Source organism: Chrysochloris asiatica, unplaced genomic scaffold (assembly GCF_000296735.1).
Source record: "Chrysochloris asiatica unplaced genomic scaffold, ChrAsi1.0 scaffold00004, whole genome shotgun sequence".
NCBI classification, from domain to species: domain Eukaryota; kingdom Metazoa; phylum Chordata; class Mammalia; order Afrosoricida; family Chrysochloridae; genus Chrysochloris; species Chrysochloris asiatica.
In genome coordinates this window covers 35,489,126-35,509,132 of record NW_006408522.1, presented here as the reverse complement: position 1 = coordinate 35,509,132, position 20,007 = coordinate 35,489,126, and the positions used below count along the sequence as shown (strand labels likewise).

General features: G+C 45.5%; 1 protein-coding gene across 1 annotated transcript; it reads left to right on the top strand.

Annotated features, from left to right (window-relative positions):
* Positions 1 to 9,103: 9,103 nt before the first annotated feature.
* On the top strand, positions 9,104 to 19,457 carry VPS18 (vacuolar protein sorting 18 homolog (S. cerevisiae)). Its single transcript, XM_006831758.1, has 5 exons — positions 9,104 to 9,218; positions 10,239 to 10,380; positions 13,199 to 13,290; positions 14,993 to 16,863; positions 18,716 to 19,457. The coding sequence occupies exons 1-5, from the start codon at positions 9,128 to 9,130 to the stop codon at positions 19,439 to 19,441; spliced, it is 2,922 nt and encodes a 973-aa protein (XP_006831821.1). The 5' UTR covers positions 9,104 to 9,127; the 3' UTR covers positions 19,442 to 19,457.
* Positions 19,458 to 20,007: the final 550 nt, after the last annotated feature.

Here is a 20,007-nt window from a genome sequence, read left to right as displayed (position 1 = left end):
CAGAGAGCGGGACCCTACCCAGAGAAGCAGTGATGCCTGAAATGGAGCCAGAGATGATGACGTGGAGCGATGGAGCAGCTGGAGACTTTAGATCTAGAGAAGGAGAGCGACTGTGTGCTGAAGACCTGGGGGTACGGGGAAGCATTGCATGGAGGGGATTGTAACCATGGCAATGAGAGGATATAAGATAGAATGAATGTAAGCCTGATGTTCTCCCACGTAAACTATCACATAATTCACAATAAAACATTTAAGAAAAAAAAAAAAAAGAGTGGCAAAGATTAGCAAGAACTATGCCACTTTTTGTAGAGAAAGGTGGTAAAACTGAAGCATTGCAGCTTTTTTGAAAAGCAACCTGAAAATGTAAACAAAACACAATCCTCAGGAGCACAGTTCTATTGTGACATGCATGGGGTTGCCATGAGTTGAGTTTCACTCTTCCAGTTTTTGAAGTCAATATAAGAGCAGCGCATTACAGTGAGGATTAAATGAGATAATAAATGAATCTTAGGACGTTAACATGGTACCTGGCATATTGTAGATACTATGTAAACATATCAGTATCTTTTATGAGTGAGTGTTCAGTTCTTTGTTAAGGAGTACTGATGGTTCTTGCTAACCGCAAGGTCCTGCGGGAGAAAAGATGAGACTGCTCTAGGAACGATCTACACTCTAAGAAACCTTATATAGGGTGGGGTGGCTATGAGCCAGAATCAGTTCAATGACAGTGGGTTTGGGTTTTTTAAGTTGATTCTTTGTTGGGCCTATTTGTATTCCGACCCATAGCGATCCTGTGTAGAGTTTCCAAGGAGCGGTTAGTGAACTTGAACCACCATCCTTGTGGTTCAAACTGACTTTGCAGTCCAGCACAAGTGGAGCCTTATTCACTGAGCACCCTTGGCTCTGCATCTGCTGCTGCCCTGCTCAGAAACCTGCCTTCGTCAGGACTGGATGGCCCAGGAGGGCCCCAGGTAGTAAGGAAAGCCGGTTGTCACTACTGGTTCGAGCAGGAGAAGCCGCACAGTTAGAAAGGCGCGCGCGGATTGAGGAGGGACGCTGGCAAGTTACTCAAGACAACTATCCCTATCACCCCGTCACCGCTTCCGGTGGCGGCAGAGGAAGTGGGAGCACTCGATGGAGGCTGATGAGTGTCAGAATCTTGCGCGCCGGGCAGGGAAGTTAGGCAAGAGTTGCATGACTCCACAATAAACTATAAAAACCCAAGTGAAGGAGGCCCTCTTATTCATTGTGCGCGGGGCAACCAGCCAAACCAGGATGGCTGTGAATCTGGCCAAGAACCTTCCACTATAAGGTAGAGTTTGTGGGCTCAGAAGAGAACAGATTCATCAGGATCGCCTAGATGAGTGGGAGAAGGAAACCTGAGCCCTCGCAAATCCCTGCGTGGGCCTCCCTACCTGCCTTTAAGTTGGATGGTTCCAACCTTCACCAATCACCTCCAACATCACCTTGTCACATTCTTTCCTGCTAGGTTTTGCCGGTATTTGTCTTTACTCCAATTGTTGCTGTGGTTAAGTGCCATCGTGTCGGTTCCGACCCATAGTGACCTGGCTGCACAATGTTTCCAAGAAGTGGCTGGTGAGTTTGAACCACTGACCTTGTGGTTCAAACCAACTTTAGGGTCAAGGACTTATCCTACAGAGCAACACCAGGATTCCTACTCCAACATACTTTTATACTCTTGTGACCACTAGGTACCCTTTATTAGAGCAGAGACTTTTGTTTGTATTGTTCTCTGCTGGGACAGCTGTGGAATAAGGCAAGCATTCATTTAAGAATGATTCAATCAATCGCTTTCGTAATAGTAATTATCTATAATTAGGGGCCTTTGGCCCCTGCTGAATTGTGAGCTTTGAAACTGGCTGATTATGACTCTGAAATTTGCTCTTGAACATAGAATAGAAAGGAAGAAATGAGGGGGACTCAAGAAGACAAAAGTAAAGTAATATAATGCAATGTGCAAAAACCTTGAGTTAGAAAACCAAAAGGCAAGAACACCATACTTATTTCTCAAGCTGAAAAAAGTGAAGAAAAAATTCAAGCCTTGATTGCAATATTGAAGGAGTTCTGTTGGCAAAATATTGAACAATGCAGGAAACATTAAAAGAAGATGGAAGGAATACACAGAATCACTGTATCAGAAAGAACTGGTCAATGTTCAGCCATTTCAGGAGGACGTATATGATCAAGAACCAATGGTATTGTAGGAAGAAGTACCAGTCGCACTGAGGGTATTAGTGAAAAACAAGACTCAAAGAATTTATAGAATACCAACTGAAATGTTTCAGCAAACTGATGCAGTACTAGAAACCCTTACTAGTCTAGATGAAGAAATATGGTATAAATATGGTATAGACTAGATATGATATAAACTGGTCAACCGACTGTAAGAGATCCATATTTGTGCCTATTCCAAAGAGAGGTGACCCCACAGAGTGTCGAAATTATCAAATGATATCACATACAAGTAAAATTTTGATAATTTAAAAATGATTGCAGCATTACATTGACAGGGAGCTGGCAAATATTCAAACCAGATTCAGAAGAGGGCATGGAACAAGGGGTATCATTGCTGGTGTAAGCTGAATCTTGGCTAAAAGCCAAAAATATCAGAGAGACGTTTATTTGTGTGTTACTGACTATGCAAGGGCATTGAACTGTGTGGATCAAAACAAACTATGAATTATGTCTCAAATAGTGAGAATTTCAGTACTCTTTAATTGTGCTCATGTGGAATGTGTACATAAATCAAAAAGCAGTCATTTGAACGAATAAGGAAACACTGCATGGTTGACAACCAGGAAAGGTGTGTGCCAGGGTTGCATCATTTCACCATACTTGTTCAAACTGTATGCTGAGCAAATAATCTGAGAGGATTATATGAAGAAGAACATGGCATCAGGATTAGAGGAAGGCTCATTAACAACCTACGATATGCAGGTGACACAACCTCACTTGCTGAAAATGAAGAGGACTTGAAGCACTTACGGATGATCAAAGAATACAGCCTTGTGTATGGATTATAACTCAATGTAAAGAAAACAAAAATCCTCACAACTGGACCAATAAACAGAAGTTGTCAAAGATCTCATTTTACTTGGATCCATAATCAATGCTCATGGAAGCAGCAGTCAAGAAATCAAAGGACATATTGCATTGGGAAAATCTGTTGCAAAGACTTCTTTAAAATGTTAAAAAGCAAAGATGTCACCTTGAGGAGTAAGGTACACCAGACAATGGTACTTTCAATCACCTCATATGCATACAGAAGCTAGACAGTGAATAAGGAAGACTGTAGGAGAATTGATACTTTTGAATTATGACAAAGAATATTAGATATACCATCAACTGACAGAAGAACTAACAAATATGTCTTGGAAGAAATATAACCAGAATGCTCCTTAGGAGCAAGGATGGCCAGACTTTGTCTGATATACTTTAGACATATTAATAAGGAGGGCTCAGTCCCTGGAGGAAGGCCTTCAATGTGATGGGTAAACATAGTGGCTGTAACAATGGGCTCAAACACAGGAATGATTGTGGGGATGGTGCAGGACTGAACCATGTTTACTTTTGTTGTTATGAGTGGGAACTGACTCAACAGCACCTAACAACAAGGACCAGAGGTTCTTAATCATATGTTACCTCTTGAACTAGAGGCGTATCTATGGAAAATAGCTCCTCTGGTAGGCACTGAAATTGCACCCCTGTCCAAACATCTGACACCCATCTTTTAGATAACTTTCTTATATCAGCTTAAAAATACAAGTTGAGCAAGTTAATTTTTTACTTAGCACATTGTGACTCTATGTGAAAATTACAACTGTACCTTCCTTACTTTCACTGATGAAAATTGGTCTACGATGTGCTCAAACAGTGGCATCACAAGGGGTGTGGGGAATGCAGCTCGCACCAGATGACATCATCAGGGGGTGATAGCAAACTGACTGCCTTTAAATTTTTTGTGCAGTGTTTCAGCAGAAATTTATTATTATTTGTAAAAATAAAGGGCCCTGCAAAGGAGGTAATAAATCTTTATAGTAAGGATCATTCCCACCCCCTTGGTATACAGGGTCAACAAGGATGGGCAACTTAGACACTGGCTACCCAAAATGGGGAAGCTACAAAGGCAAGAAGTGACTGGCTTACAAACTTTCAGTAGGGAGCCTAGCTCCAGAGGGTATGGAGAAAGGCAGAATCTCCACTGAGTGGTTTCCAACGTGTCTGGACGGGGCTGATGAAAGGTGATGGGGATAAGACTCTTGTGGTTCAATAGGGAATGGTTGCTATCAGGACTGACTGTGAGTGTTGGAAAGGTAAAGGTAGACATTTTGTAACAAAAGGAGGTTAGTGGTTGATTTTGCAGTCCAGGAGCATAGGTCCCTGGAACCATAAAGGGAAAAAAGCAAAGTGCGGGACCCTATCCAGAGAAGCAGTGATACCAGAGATGGAGGCAGAGATGATGATGTGGTGAGAAGGAGCGGCTGAGGACTCTAGACTCAGGGAGAGAGAGGGGCTGTGTGCTGACAGCAGGATGGGACAGGCTTTTGGAGTATACCCTTTGGTTGTTTGATGATGCATGCAGGGAATTGTAATCATTGCAATGAAATGAAATACAATAGTATGAATGTAAAGATAACGTTCTCCCTGTAAACTATCACAGAATTCACAATAAAAACTTTTAAAAAGAAACAACAAAAAATAAATAAATAAAATTTAAAAATAAATAAAGTGCCCTGATACCTTGTAAGTGAAAGGTTGACAGTTCAAACCCACCAGCTGCTCCACAAGAGAAAGATGTAGCAGTTTGTTTCTTTAAAGATGTACAGTCTTAAACATTCTCTGAGACTATTCTACTCTGTCTATAGCAGCAGTAAGGAATGGCCGGGCCACGGGCTGTTTTGTTGTTGTTGTTAGAACTATCAAATTGGTGACAACCCACAGCAACCCTGTATAGGGAGGATTTCTGAGGAGCTGTTGGTGCGCTTGAACCACCAAATTTGCAGTTCAAACTGACTTTGCAGTCCAGTGCTTTAGCCCAGGCCCTCGAAATCATTTGGTCTGGCCCTGTCAAGGCAACCACAGTTCCAGCCGTCACATTAAAGGTGAGTTAATTAAATGTTTGACCAAGTATAGTAGGATAATTAAAATTTTTATAATAATTTTGTATGGCCCGCAAATGATGTTATAAATTTTGGCAGAAAAAGATCTCCCCCCTCACCCCCATCTATAGGGTCAGAATCAACTCCATGGCAGTAAATTTGGTTTTTGTAAAAATATCTCATGTATCCATGCATTTATAAAGCTAAAACTCTAAATACGCTACTTTACTTTTGGAACCTTCTAATGAACTCCGGTAGCGCAGTGGTTACGAATCCAGCTGCAAACCACAAGGTAAGCAGTTCGAAACTATCAGCTGTTCCACGGGAGAAAGATGAGGCTGTCTGCTCCTGTAAAGATTTACAGCCTTGGAAACCCTGTACAGGGTCCTATGAGTTGGAACCAACTCCACTGCACATAACCACCACTAATGTACTGGTGCAAGGAGCTCTGGTAGCATAGTGGTTACGAATTGGGCTGCTAACCTCAGGGACAGCAGTTCGAAACTACCAGCTGCTCCATGGGAGAAAGATGAGGCTTTCTGCTCACATAGATTTATAGCCTCGGAAACCCTGTACAAGGTCGCTATGAGTCCGAACTGACTCCACGGGACATAACAACGATGTACTGGTGTGACGCTGTGGGTTAATGCGTTAGACTGCAAAGATGTTTGAACTGCAAGATTGGCGGTTCAAGCTCACCAGCTGCTCCTAGGAAACCCTATATAGAGTGAGGCCTTCTGCTCCTGTAGATTTATAGCCTTGGAAACCTGTACAGGGTTGCTATTAGTCGGAACCTACTCCACGGCACATAACCAACCAACTAATATACTGTAGGAGTCCTGGTGTGGCTCTGTGGGTTAATGCACTGGACTTAAAGGTCAGTTTGAGCCGAAAAGTTGGTGGTTCAGCTTACCACCCACTCCTTGGAAACCCTATACAGGGTTGCCATCAGTCAGAACTGACTCCATGGCACTTTAACAACAACAACAAATGTACTGTAGGAGTCCTGGCGTGGTGCTGTAGGTTAATGCACAGTCGGCAGCTCAAGCTCACCAGCTGCTCCTCAGAAATCCTATACTTAAAACTGACTCAATGATACTTAACAATAACAACGTATGGGGACTTCCACTGTGGCGCTGTAGGATCTGCACTGGATTGCAAACCACATGGTCAGCAATTCAAACCCATCAGCTGCTCCTTGGACACCCTATACAAAGTCTCTATGAGTTGGAACCGACTCAACAGCACTTAACAACAACAATGTATCCTAAGGAGCCCTGGTGATGCAGTGGACTAGCATTGGACTGCTAACCGAAGGGCTGGTAGTTCAAATCCATCATCTGTGGGAGAAAGATGAAGGCATCCTGTTTCCATAAAGATTTATAGCCTCAAAAGCACTAGGAGCAGATCTATTTTGCTATAAGTCAGAATTGGTGTGGGTTTGGTGTTTTTGGGGTATTTTTTAGAATGTTTTCTGGTCAGAGCTGTCCTTATTATCTGTATGTGCTAAAAGCCACACTCTTGTTTTCTAGTGTTTTTTATAGTTGTTGACTTTGTCAAATTATCTGGTGTTTTTGCTAGAGTATTCGTATTTCGTATTTGTGAACCTATATCAATAACTTTTTTTGAGGATGAAGTAGTAGTCAAAGGGAAAGAAGAATAAAAAAAGGCTCCTCAGTTATAATAATGTTGTAAGCCAATGTCGAAAGATTTTACAAAACAATTTTGTTGTTAGTATTCATCTAAGAAATATTACATTTAAGCAAATTACAACCATATTACATATTATGCATGATTAAGTCGTCCCTACCTGCCCCTTTGTCAATGTATGATTGTAGCCGTTTCTGTATTACCTTTAGCAAAACTTTACTATCATGGGATATCTTCCAGAGGTTCAAGCTGGATTCTGAAGAGGCCGTGGAACGAGGGATATCATTGCTGATGTCCGATGGATCTTGGCTGAAAGCAGAGAATATCACAAAGATGTTTACCTGTGCTTTATTGACTACGCAAAGGCTTTCGATTTGTGTGGATCATGACAAGCTATGGACAACATTGCAAAGTATGAGTATTCCAGAACACTTAATTTGCTCATGAGGAATCTGTACCTGGATCAAAAAGCAGTTGTTCCAACAGAACATGGGAACACTGAATGGTTTAAAATTTAAAAAGATGTGCAACAAGGTTGTATTCTTTCACCATACTTACTCAACCTGTATGCTAAGCAAATAATCCGAGAAGCTGGGTCCTATGAAGAAAAACGTGGCATCAGGATTGGAGGAAGACTCATTAACAACCTGCGATATGCAGATGGTACAACCTTGCTTGCTGAAAGTGAAGAGGACTTAAAACATTTACTGATGAAGATCAAAGACTTCAGCCTTCAGTATGGATTACATCTCAATGTCAAGAAAACAAAAATCCTCACCACTGGACCAATAAACAACATTCTGATCAATGGAGAAAAGACTAAAGTTGTCAAGGACGTCATTCTTCTTGGATCAACTATCAACACTCAAGGAAGCAGCAGTCAAGAGATCAAAGGACGTATTGCATTAGGCAAATCTGCTGCACAAGTGTTGAAGAGCAAAGATGTCAGCTTGAAAACTAAGGTGTGCCTGACCAAAGCCTTGGTTATTTTCAACAACCTCATATGCATGCGAAAGCTGGACAGTGAATAAGGAAGACCATCGAAGAATTGATGCCTTTGAGTTATGGTGTTGGAGGAGAATATTGAAAGTGCCATGGGCTGCCAAAAGAACAAACAGATCTGTGTTGTAAGAAGTGCAGCCAGAGTGCTCCTTGGAGACCACGATGGCCAAACTTCGTTTCTCATACTTGGGACATATCGTCAGGAAGGACCAGTAGCTGGAGAAGGATATCATGTTTGGTAAGGTGGAGGGAGGGTCAGAGAAAAAGAGGAAGACCCCCAATGAAATGGATTGGCCAAGTGGCAGCATCGATTGACTCAAGCGTGGCAACAGTAAGGTTGGCCCAGGATCGGGCAGTGTTTCTGTCTCCACCACATCAAGGAGCCACTAAGGAGCGGTACCTAGCACATGGTCTCCCGCTAGTTCTGGCTACTGTTGTTGTTAAGTGCCGGCGAGTCAGTTCCGACTCACAGACCTTGCTGTTCAAACCGACCTTTCGGTCAAGTGCTTATTCCTACAGTGTCACACCAGTACTGGCTACTAGCTCGACATTTTTTGGAAGCTGGTGGGAGAACGGAGGTCAGAACTGCTCTATCTGAACTTTGTGAAGGTGGGACCAAGATAGTAATTACATTGAGGAACTGGGAACCGAGGACGACAGGCTATTTAGAAAGGTGGGAGTGGAGCTGGACAGTTGAGGCTGAGTGGTTTGAGAGGGGGAAATCTTGTCTTGAAAAGTGCTGGGGAGGGGCTCTCAGGTCCAGAAGTGGACAAAGAAAGCCGGGATTGCCTCCTAGTGTCGCAGCCGGGAACCGCAGCAGAATCGGCTCACCACTCAGCTCCACCCCCGTCAGGGCTGCCCCTAGGCGGCGAGCCGCCACTCCACTTCTGGCTCCTGTCCATCCAGAGCACCCTCTGTAGGGATCGGTACCCACAGCTCCCGCGGCATTTCGCAGCGCCGGGCGGGGTCGCCTCTGTGCGCAAGCGTACTTGCACGCTGAAAAACCCGGAAGTTGCGTTATAGGCACGCGCCGCGGGGGCGGGAGTCAGCTGAGCTGCCAGAGCAAGATTTGTATCAGCTGCGATCGGCTGAAGGAAGCCTGCGACCCTTTTGGGGTTGGGAGTTGGGTGCAGAATTGCACCGGTTTCAAGGGCGAGGGTTTCCCGGTCTTCTCCCTTAAGCGAGAGCGAGAAGATCTTTAGGATTGTGCAGAGACCGTCGTCGGTGGCAGATCTGTCAGCTCCTGAGGAAACTCGGGAGTCGCGGCTTCTACTCCGGGGCAACGGGGTCCCTGGGAGTGGGGAGCCCTATTGTAATTCTTGGACCCCGGACTAAAGGCTCAGAGGCCAGGCACCATGGCGACCATCCTGGATGAGTATGAGGACTCGTTGTCGCGCTCTACGACCTTGCAGCCCGGTTGCCCCAGCGTGGGCATCCCTCACTCGGGTAAGGGAGGGGAGGACGGCACTCTTGTTTCTTGGCCTTCTAAGCACCCGCAGGGAAGGAGCGGGGAGAGGAGCGCCGAGAGCTCGGTTCACCTCCGGAGGCGTGCCGTCCGGGGCCCTGATTTCTTCTCAGGCTGTTTTAGTCTCCAGCTGGTGGATTGTGGAGGTTTAAGAGCAACAGAAGCAGCCACGTGATCTAGGCCCTACCATGCCACTAACGTCGTTTTAAGAGGGAACTGAGGCAAAAGAAAGGAAGTGACTTGCCTGTCCCGCTGCAGTTAGGCAAGTGAGAAATCTGAAAATAGACACCAGACTTCGGATACTTGATTCTGTGCTTTTCCCACCAGACCCTTTCCGGAGGTGGAAGGGAACGAGCTGGTAATGAAATTAATAAAAGGAGAATGTCATAGGGGAACGAGGAAACTGTCACTGAACAGGAAAAAAAAAAAAAAGAGATGATTTTAGGCCTTGACTAGACCTGGGTGCAGCCTGGAGGTAAGGGAAATTTTTGTAGAAAATAGTACAGAGTTAGCAGAGAGGTCTGAATTGCTGGCATATTTTGAGCAGTGGTAAAAGAATGACGGTAAAGACTAGAGGTTTCAGCAGTTAACACCACTAACTGGGCCATTTCTCAGAAGTTTGATTCTTCTCACTTAGACTTACTAAGAGCATTACTACCTGGGCAGGGAGACAGGAGAGAGGAGCTAGACTTCTTTAGTTGAGTTGGTATTTGCTGGTCAAAATCTTATAAGAGAAGACCCCAAGACCCCAACATCCCACTACCATTGTGAGCAGGTGCATCATGGTGTAACAGCATCTTCAGAGTTCAAAGACTCAACCCCTAACTTCTTTAAGAAATGTAGGAAGAACCCAAGATCCGTATGTACAGGTGATTAGCCAGCTACTTAAAATCAAACTATCTGCTAACCAAGGTCCTGTTTTTTGATGTCACTCCTTGCCTTTCCTCCATCTCTTTCCTAGCTAATGTTTTCTTCTCTGGGTGGGTTTTTCACTCTTGTAGGTTATGTAAATGCTCAGTTGGAGAAGGAGGTGCCCATCTTCACAAAGCAGCGCATTGACTTTAACCCTTCTGAACGCATCACCAGTCTTGTTGTTTCCTGTAATCAGCTCTGCATGAGTCTGGGCAAAGATACACTGCTCCGGTAACCAAGGGTTGGGGGGAAAAGGGTAAACTGGTGGTTACCCTTGGAGAGTAATAACTGACCAGGATCTTTCTTCCATGCTAAGCAGGTAAAGCAGTGGATTTGGAATTTTCAAGAAACAGCTCATCTCTTTCCAAAGAAAACCAGTACAGAATAGTGGTTAAGAGACAGACCTAGATTCCAAATCTAATTCTACCACTTACTAGCTGTGGAATCTTGAGCAAGTCATCCAATCTCTGTAAACTTGTCTTTTTGTCTGTTAAAGGTAGTACCTACCATAAGTCAGGACTTTAGAACAATCTTGAGGCAATTCCAACTTAATGGCAACTCTGTATAGGGTTTCCAAAGCTGTCAAACTCTTTGTAGGAGCCTAAAGCCTCATCTTTCTTCTGTGGAGTGGCTGGTGGGTTTGAACTGCCAACCTTGTGGTTTGCAGTCCAGTGCTTATCCTACAGAGCAGTTGGGCTTTCCTTGGAACAGTCTAAAGTCCTGAAATAGAGCCACAGAAATAGAAATAATATCTGACAAAAAAAACGAACAATCCAGTGCCATTGAGTTGATTCTGACTCATAGTGACCCTATTGTTGCTGTTAAGGGCCATCAGGTCAGTTCCAATGCATAGTCAGACCCTGTCTATAGTTTCCTAGGAGCGGCTGGTGGGTGTGAACCGTCAACCTTACGGAAATCAACTTTGCGGTCTGGTGCATTGTCCCACAGTGCCACACCAGGACTCCAAAAATAAAAACGTTGTTGTTGTTAAGTACCGTGGAGTCAGTTCCGACTCATAGTGACCATGTACAGGGTTTCCAAGGCTGCAAATCTTTACCGGAACAGAAAGCCTCATCTCTCTCCCATGGAACAGTTGGTAGTTTCGAACTGCTGACTGTGAGATTAGCAGCCCGATTCGTAACCACTATGCTACCAGAGCTCCTAAAAATAAAAATACTCACCACTAAACAAACAAACAAAAATATTAAAAGAACACTTAATACATTTCTATATTCTTGGGCTGAAGGGTGATCTTATATAAACTAGGAACTCCTGAAGCCATAAGGAAAAAGGTAGATATATTTTACTCTGTAAAACTTATTTCTGTGGCAAAATGAAATTAAAAAAAAAACAAACGCATTATGAATTGGGTCAAGACAAAGGATAGATGGGACAATAATGTTTGTTTCACATAACTAAGGATTTATATTCCTCTTCCTTAAAAAGCCCTCACAAAACAAAAAGCCCCTACAAATTAATGAGAAAAAGACAATTCAGTAGAAAAGGAGGATAAAAAATACAAACAAGCAGTTCATAGACGAGGCACTCGAAATTTCAAACGTTGTTGCTACTAGTTGATTATGACCCCACATGTGTACAGTAGAACTACTCCATAGGGGTTTCAAGGCTGTGTGGCCTTTTAAAATCAGATAACCATGCTTATCTTCGAAGCTTCTTCTAGGTGGGTTCAAACCATAAACCCTTTGGTTAGCAAACACATAAATACTTGCACCACCCAGGGGTTTCTCAAATTCTCAAAAAACACATGAAAATATTTTTAGTCTAATACATTTTTTAATGTCTTGCTGTTAGTGCTATCGAATCAGTTCCAACTTACAGCAATCCTATGTAGGGTTCCTAAGGAGCGGCTGGTGAATTTGAACTGCTGACCTAGTGGTTCAAACTGTCCCTGAGGTCCAGTGCATTGTCCCACAGCACCACACCAGGACCCTTAATGCATCAGACTGGCAAAAATTAAAAACAGTAGTTAAAAATATATATATATAGGCAGTAACTTTCAGGGCTGGAAAGACACAGGGAAGTGGACTTGCATACATTGCTAGTGAGAGTGCAAATTGCCACCATCTTTTGGAAAAGTATCTGACCTTAAAACTTAATATAACTGTGACCCAGTAATTTCACTTTGGGAAGTACATTCATATAAGGAAAAAAACACCAGTTTGCAAGAACATAAATATAAGGATATTGTTTGGGGTTGGAAAAACTAGACCTAAACGGAATGCTGATTATCATGATTAAATTATAGACCAGCCATCAAATGGAATATTATTAAAATCGTTAACAACTGTGTTTGTTGACCCAGTGGAATGTTAACAAAATATCATTGAAAACAAGTTGCAAAATAATGCATACATTCATAGACACTTTATGAAAACATTTTTTGTAAAAATAGCCACCAAACAACCCCATTTATGTTATGAGCATGAAGAAAGATGTTAGTATTCATTTGCTTATAGAGTTAGGAGTGGATGGGGTTTGAGAAGAAAACCATTAACTTTTTCTTTATACATCTTTGTGTTGAGTCTTCAGTTAGAATAAGCATATAATTTAAAAAAAGAAAAAATATAATTTAAACAGTATTCAAAATTCTTGTGCAGATTAAAAAAGAAAAAATATAATTTAAACAGTATTCAAAATTCTTGTGCAGATTAATTGAGATAAAACTAGTTAACCTCTTGGTATATAGAAAGTACTCAACCATTAACTGCTGTTTGTGGTTATTCTATGCTTAATTTAGCAATCTGGAAGACCTTTGCCTGTCATCCCAGATGCACTAAACTCCAGTGAAAGACCTGCTTAGTGATTTACCAGAATCAGATGATGGAGTTCCCAGAGCTGGAGTGTTCTTAAGTAGGAGGCCCTGGATGTGCTTCATGGTCCCCTTGGGATTAGATTGAGAATTTTATGTATAAATGTATATTTAGGGGAAGAAAGACTGTCTCATTACACCTTAAAAAGGGATTTGTGATCCAAAAATGATTAACTGCTGCCCTTCTCTAGCATGATGCTGTGACTCCTGTTTCCACAGCATTGACTTGGGCAAGGCAAATGAGCCCAATCATGTGGAGCTGGGGCGTAAGGATGACACCAAAGTTCACAAGATGTTCCTGGACCATACTGGTAAGAGGTAGTGGAGGTCTGAGGAGGGGACCAATGATTAAGTCACTGTCTCAGAAAGGGTGGGTGGGACAGCTAAAGTCTTGGTATTGATTAGCCTAAAGGAGAAAAAAATCAGATGCAAACTAAGAATAAGAAGGGGGTGTGTGAGATATTTCTAGGGATTTCATTTTATGCACCTTAATTTTAAGAACACCATGGCTTTAAGAATAAGTGAAGCTAAAGTTTTCCCTGGATCCCAGAACTCTAACCATATGATTCAGCTATTCCTTGGTTTAACTGGGCTTGAGCTAATCTGGAAAATGTTAAATCATTTTTTACTATTTTCTACGGAGTAAATATTTTCTAATTTGTGTATCAAATGATCCAATTTTTTTTTTTTAAGTTTTTATTGTGAATTATGTGATACTTTACATGGGAGAACATTAGCTTTTACATTCTTCCTATCGTATATCGTTTCATTGCCATTACAATCCCCTCAATAAATCATCAAACAACCAGAGGGTATAACCCACAAGCCTGCCCTCAGTCATCAGCACACAGCTCCTCTCCCTCTCTGGGTCTAGAGTCCCCAACTGTTCCATCTCTCTATGTCATCTTCTCTGCCTCCATCTCTGGCGTCACTGTTTCTCTAGGTAGGGTCCCTCACTCCGCTCTTCTCCTTTAATGGTCCCAGGGACTCCGCTCCTGGACTGCAAAGTCAACCAGCCCCCTCCTTTTGCTACAAAATATCTACCTTTATATTTCCAACCCTCACAGTCAGTCCTGATAGCAGTATTCACTATTGTACCACAAGAGTCCTATCCCCATCTCCTTTCATCAGCCCCGTCCAGACCAATTGGATACTACTCAGTAGAGATTCTACCTTCCTCCGCACCCTCTGGATCTAGGCTCTGTCTTGAAAACTTGTAAGCCAGTCACTTCTTGCCTTTGTAGCCCCCCCATTTTGGGTAGCCAATGTCCAAGTTGCCCATCCCTGTCTACCCTGTGTACCGAGAGGGTGGGAATGATCCTCACTGTAAAGATTTGTTCCCTCTTTTGAGCCACTGCATCTGTAGGTATAGGTCAAGTTCATCAAATTGTATCAGATTACTCTTTTTTTCTTCTTCTTTCTTTTAGTCGAGTTCTGATCATCCAGTCATTGAGGCCAGGTCAAGTGGGTATTATCTGCAAGTGTGGGTGTTCTTATGCATATGCCCTCTCATCAGCTGGACACTTCACTCTCCACTCTAGTCCTCTGTGGCTATGTCACTGTCTCTGGGTCCAGGAGTCCCCAAGTCTTTCCAAACTGCTGGCCAACCAGGCCTCCACCCAGGTTCACAGGAGTCTGTTGTACATGGTAGGACTTAGCTCGCAGCTTCATGCTGTTTTTCCCTCACTTCCCCTTATCAGTGACCAACGTGGTTACCAGTCAGAGCGCATGTCTGCTCGTGTATTCCCCTTGAGTCTTAGTCTTGGAAGGGGAATCCAATGAACTTTTATAACACAATCCATGTACGTTCTCTACAGTTGTACATAAAATGCAGTGTCTTTACTGTAAATTGAGTTAACATAAAATACAAGTTTGTGTCATAATAAAAACATTTGTGCTTACTATTTTAAAAAAAGAAAGGGTGGGTGAGATATGAGAGTGGTGGGGGCAAGGAGGAGGGTGAGGGTGGGAGAAGCAGCCCTCATTAGGTTGCCATGTTCTCCCCCACTCTAGGTTCTCACCTGTTGATTGCTCTGAGCAGCACCGAGGTCCTGTATGTGAACCGTAATGGACAGAAGGTACGGCCACTAGCTCGCTGGAAGGGACAGCTGGTGGAGAGTGTGGGCTGGAACAAGGCACTGGGGACAGAGAGCAGCACAGGCCCCATCCTGGTTGGCACTACCCAAGGTCAGATCTTCGAAGCAGAGCTTTCAGCCAGTGAAGGTGGGCTCTTTGGCCCTGCCCCAGATCTCTACTTCCGTCCACTGTATATGCTGAATGAAGAAGGCGGTCCAGCACCTGTGTGCTCATTGGAGGCGGAGCGGGGTCCTGATGGGCGTGGCTTTGTTATTGCCACTACTCGGCAGCGCCTCTTCCAGTTCATAGGCCGAGCCACAGAGGGGACTGAGGCCCAGGGCTTCTCAGGATTCTTTGCTGCCTATACTGACCACCCACCCTCATTCCGTGAGTTCCCTAGCAATCTGGGCTACAGCGAGTTGGCCTTCTATACCCCTAAGCTGCGCTCTGCACCCCAGGCCTTCGCCTGGATGATGGGGGATGGCGTGTTATACGGAGCACTGGACTGTGGGCGTCCTGACTCCCTGCTGAGTGAGGAGCGAGTCTGGGAGTACCCAGAGGGTGTGGGTCCTGGAGCCAGCCTTCCCCTGGCCATCGTCCTGACCCAGTTCCACTTCCTGCTGCTATTGGCAGACCGGGTGGAGGCAGTATGCACACTGACGGGGCAGGTGGTACTGCGTGATCACTTCCTGGAGAAATTTGGGCCACTGAAACACATGGTGAAGGACTCGTCCACAGGCCAGCTATGGGCCTACACCGAGCGGGCTGTCTTCCGCTACTCTGTGCAGCGGGAGTCCCGGGATGTCTGGCGCACCTACCTGGACATGAACCGCTTTGACCTGGCCAAAGAGTATTGTCGAGAGCGGCCTGACTGTCTGGACACAGTCCTAGCCCGGGAGGCTGATTTCTGCTTTCGCCAGCGGCGATACCTGGAGAGTGCCTGCTGCTATGCCCTGACCCAGAGCTACTTTGAGGAGATTGCTCTCAAGTTCTTGGAAGTTCGACAGGAGGAGGCTCTAGCTGAGTTCCTACAGCGAAAACTGACTAGTTTGAAGCCAACTGAGCGTACCCAGGCCACACTGCTCACTACCTGGCTGACAGAACTCTACCTTAGCCGGCTCGGGGCTCTGCAGGGTGACCCAGAGGCCTTGACCCTTTACCGGGAAACTCGGGAGCGTTTCCGTGCCTTCCTCAGCAGCCCCCGCCACAAGGAGTGGCTCTTTGCCAGCCGGGCCTCCATCCACGAGCTACTTGCCAGCCACGGGGACTCAGAGCACATGGTGTACTTTGCAGTGATCATGCAGGATTACGAGCGGGTGGTGGCATACCACTGCCAACACGAGGCCTATGAGGAGGCCCTGGCTGTGCTCACTCGCCACCGTGACCCCCAGCTCTTTTACAGATTCTCACCCATCCTCATCCGTCACATACCCCGCCAGCTAGTGGACGCCTGGATTGAGATGGGCAGCCGGCTCGATGCCCGACAGCTCATCCCTGCCCTGGTGAATTATAGCCAGGGTGGCGAGGCCCAGCAGGTGAGCCAGGCCATCCGCTACATGGAGTTCTGTGTTAACGTGCTGGGTGAGACTGAGCAGGCCATCCACAACTACCTGCTGTCCCTGTATGCTCGCGGCCAGCCTGTCTCACTGCTGGCCTACTTGGAGCAGGCAGGGGCCAGCCCGCACCGTGTGCATTATGACCTCAAGTATGCACTGCGGCTCTGTGCTGAGCATGGCCACCACCGCGCCTGCGTTCATGTCTACAAGGTCCTGGAGCTGTATGAGGAGGCTGTGGACCTGGCACTGCAGGTAAGCCAGCAAGTCTTGACCCCAGCCAGGTGAAGGGCCTGGAGAGCGGTAGCTTCAGATTCTGAAAGGTGGGAAAATGGACAGTGGCTGGCTGGGAAAAGAGTTTTGGCTCTGCTACTTAGTAAATTGTGTGACTTTAGCTAGTTTCTGAACTTTAGATAATTCGGCCACAAAGTGGGGGGTCATATCATAGTGAACTCCAACTCATGGTATCCTATGTGTGTCAGCATAGATATGTGCTCCTTAGCGTTTTCCCTGGCTGAGATTTTGGAAATAAATCACTGGGTTTTTCTCTTTAGGTGCCTCGGGGTGGTTGTCCCAACCTTTCAGTTACTAGCCAAGCACATTAACTGTGTGTACCACCCAGAGATTTTATGTACCTCCTGTTGTTGCTGTGAAGTGCCATCAAATCTGTTCTGACTCAGCAACCCTCTCTGGGGTTTTCAAGGTGGTGGATTTGAAGTGCCAACCTTCATTGCATTATCCTGCAGTGCCATACCGGGACTCCATAGATTTGATTAAAACACTTAGAACATTGGCTGGTACATAAGTAAGTTCTGCATATGAGGAGATGTCAAAACGTTAGTGGGAACAAGAAGAAAAAAAAAAAAAATTAGTGGAAAATGGAATTAAAAGACAATGGAATATGTTAGCTATTGCATTATGGACACTAAGAGGGTAAAGGTGCTAACCTGTGCATGAATTCAACATCTCTCAGAGCATGAATCATCTGCTTGCCTTAGGGCTACTTGAAGTGCTATTTAGAATGCATTCCTGGGCCAGAATCCAGGACTTACTGAATCAGAATGTCTGAGAGCACAGCCCAAAAAGTCTGTATTTTGAATATGTTCCTGCCAAAATATGGCACCAAATCATCCTTTCTACACAATACTGTTCAGCTGGGTTCAGTAATTTATTGCAGTATCCACACAGAACGCAGACAGCAGACCACAGTTATGGGGTTTCTTAGGAAAGTTAACAGGTTCCACTGCAGCATCAGAAAATGCTCAGAGCAGTGTCTCCTCACCCATGCTTATTGGCAGGCCTCTCTCTGTCCAGGCCGTATTACACAGCTCTTCTAGATCTGCTGATAAATGCTCACAGGGAACACCACTCCACCATAAGTCTCAGCCTTAAGACATTAGGCTCTAGCTCTGACTGTCAGCAAGCCTTGCTCCCCCATTAACTATCTGAAGGCACCCCACTCTGCAAGCTAGTGTCCTGCCCAAAGTCTCTCAGCTGTACTTGCTCCATGGGCTGGGAAGCTCCTCCTCTGTCTCATGCTCTGGCTCTTGGTTCTGCTGCCGCTGTTCCTCTAGTAACACAACTTTCTGTCCCTGGGTTGAGGATGTTCAATGCACAGGGATCTCAGGGTCCAAAGGATGCATTCCACCCCTGGCTCTTCTGTATTGATAATGAAATTCCCACTCTTACTTCTGAAATGGCTCATTTAAAATACATGTTAGAGTTGTGAGTTTTCACAATAATATCCACAGCTGAATCATGTCATCTTTTCACTTTCTTCTCCCACCTATTCTTCCCCAGACCCATCAGGAAAAGAGTTGTTTGGTGGGAATTAAAGACTAAGGCTAGAAGAGAAGTATTAAGTAATTCACTACACCACAGCTGTCCGGGTGATTCTTAAGTGCACTGAAATTGGAGACCCACCACCATAAGTAGCTTTGAAATAGTTGTGACAGGGACTTCAGATTCCTATCCCTGTCCTGGGAGTGGGAGCTTAGTGTTGGGGGCCTCATTTCAGACACAGGTTCTTCCTGGGAATCTGTCTTTCTCAGTCTTTATCCTGGACTTGAGGAGGGGCTGGCATAAACACTCCTGGTCTCCCCCACAGGTGGATGTGGACCTGGCCAAGCAGTGCGCAGACTTGCCAGAGGAAGATGAGGAGCTGCGCAAGAAGCTGTGGCTAAAGATTGCTCGGCACGTGGTACAGGAAGAAGAAGACGTGCAGACGGCCATGGCCTGCCTGGCCAGCTGCCCCCTGCTCAAGATTGAGGACGTGCTGCCCTTCTTTCCTGACTTTGTCACCATTGACCACTTCAAGGAGGCCATCTGCAGCTCACTTAAAGCCTACAACCACCACATCCAGGAGTTACAGCGGGAGATGGAAGAGGCCACAGCCAGCGCCCAGCGCATCCGACGAGACCTACAGGAACTGCGAGGCCGCTATGGCACTGTGGAGCCCCAGGACAAATGTGCCGCCTGTGACTTCCCCCTCCTCAACCGCCCTTTTTACCTCTTTCTCTGTGGCCACATGTTCCATGCTGACTGTCTGCTGCAGGCTGTGCGGCCTGGCCTGCCTGCCTACAAGCAGGCCCGGCTCGAGGAGCTGCAGCGAAAGCTGGGGGCTGCTCCACCCCCAGCCAAGGGCTCTGTCCGGGCCAAAGAGGTGGAGAGTGGGGCTGCAGCTGGAGGCCCCAGCCGGGAGCAGTTGAAGGCTGACCTAGATGAGCTGGTGGCTGCTGAATGCGTATACTGTGGGGAGTTGATGATTCGATCCATTGACCGACCCTTTATTGACCCCCAGCACTATGAGGAGGAGCACCTCAGTTGGCTGTAGGAGGATGCTTACCTTTCCTAACCTATTCTCTGCTCAGTCATCTTGAGATTGATGAACTCTTACTATGCTGGGGTGAGTGGGACTCTAGGTGCTGCCTGTGGAAGGTCAGCTGAGTGCACTGGCCAGAGTTTCCTACTGGTCTTCTGTAGACCAGGCCGTCCGCCTTTCTTCTAACAGATGGCATTAACTTGGGAATGCTGACCCCCATTACTGTTCCCTTGCATCTAACAGCTCATTTTCCCTCTTTACTCCTACACATTCTGATCACCAGAGCAAAACCGTGTTCTTCCTTGTCTTCACTTTTTGGCCTCTGGATCGCCAGCTCTTCTCCCATAGAGGAAGCCCTATTTTCTACCTGTCACTTGGTACCCACAAAGGGAAAGAGAGTCCCTCTATGTCCTGGCATTCAGGTCGGGTAGTAGTGCTGATGGTGGGAATGCTCTGGGACTCCCGTGTGAGAGGTACCCTCTGCAGAGAGCCTCATGGAGGACGGTGGGGCATGATGGGCTGAGAGCATTAAAATTGTCTGCACTGCACTGCTGGCTCTGGAGTCATGGCTCTGTGTT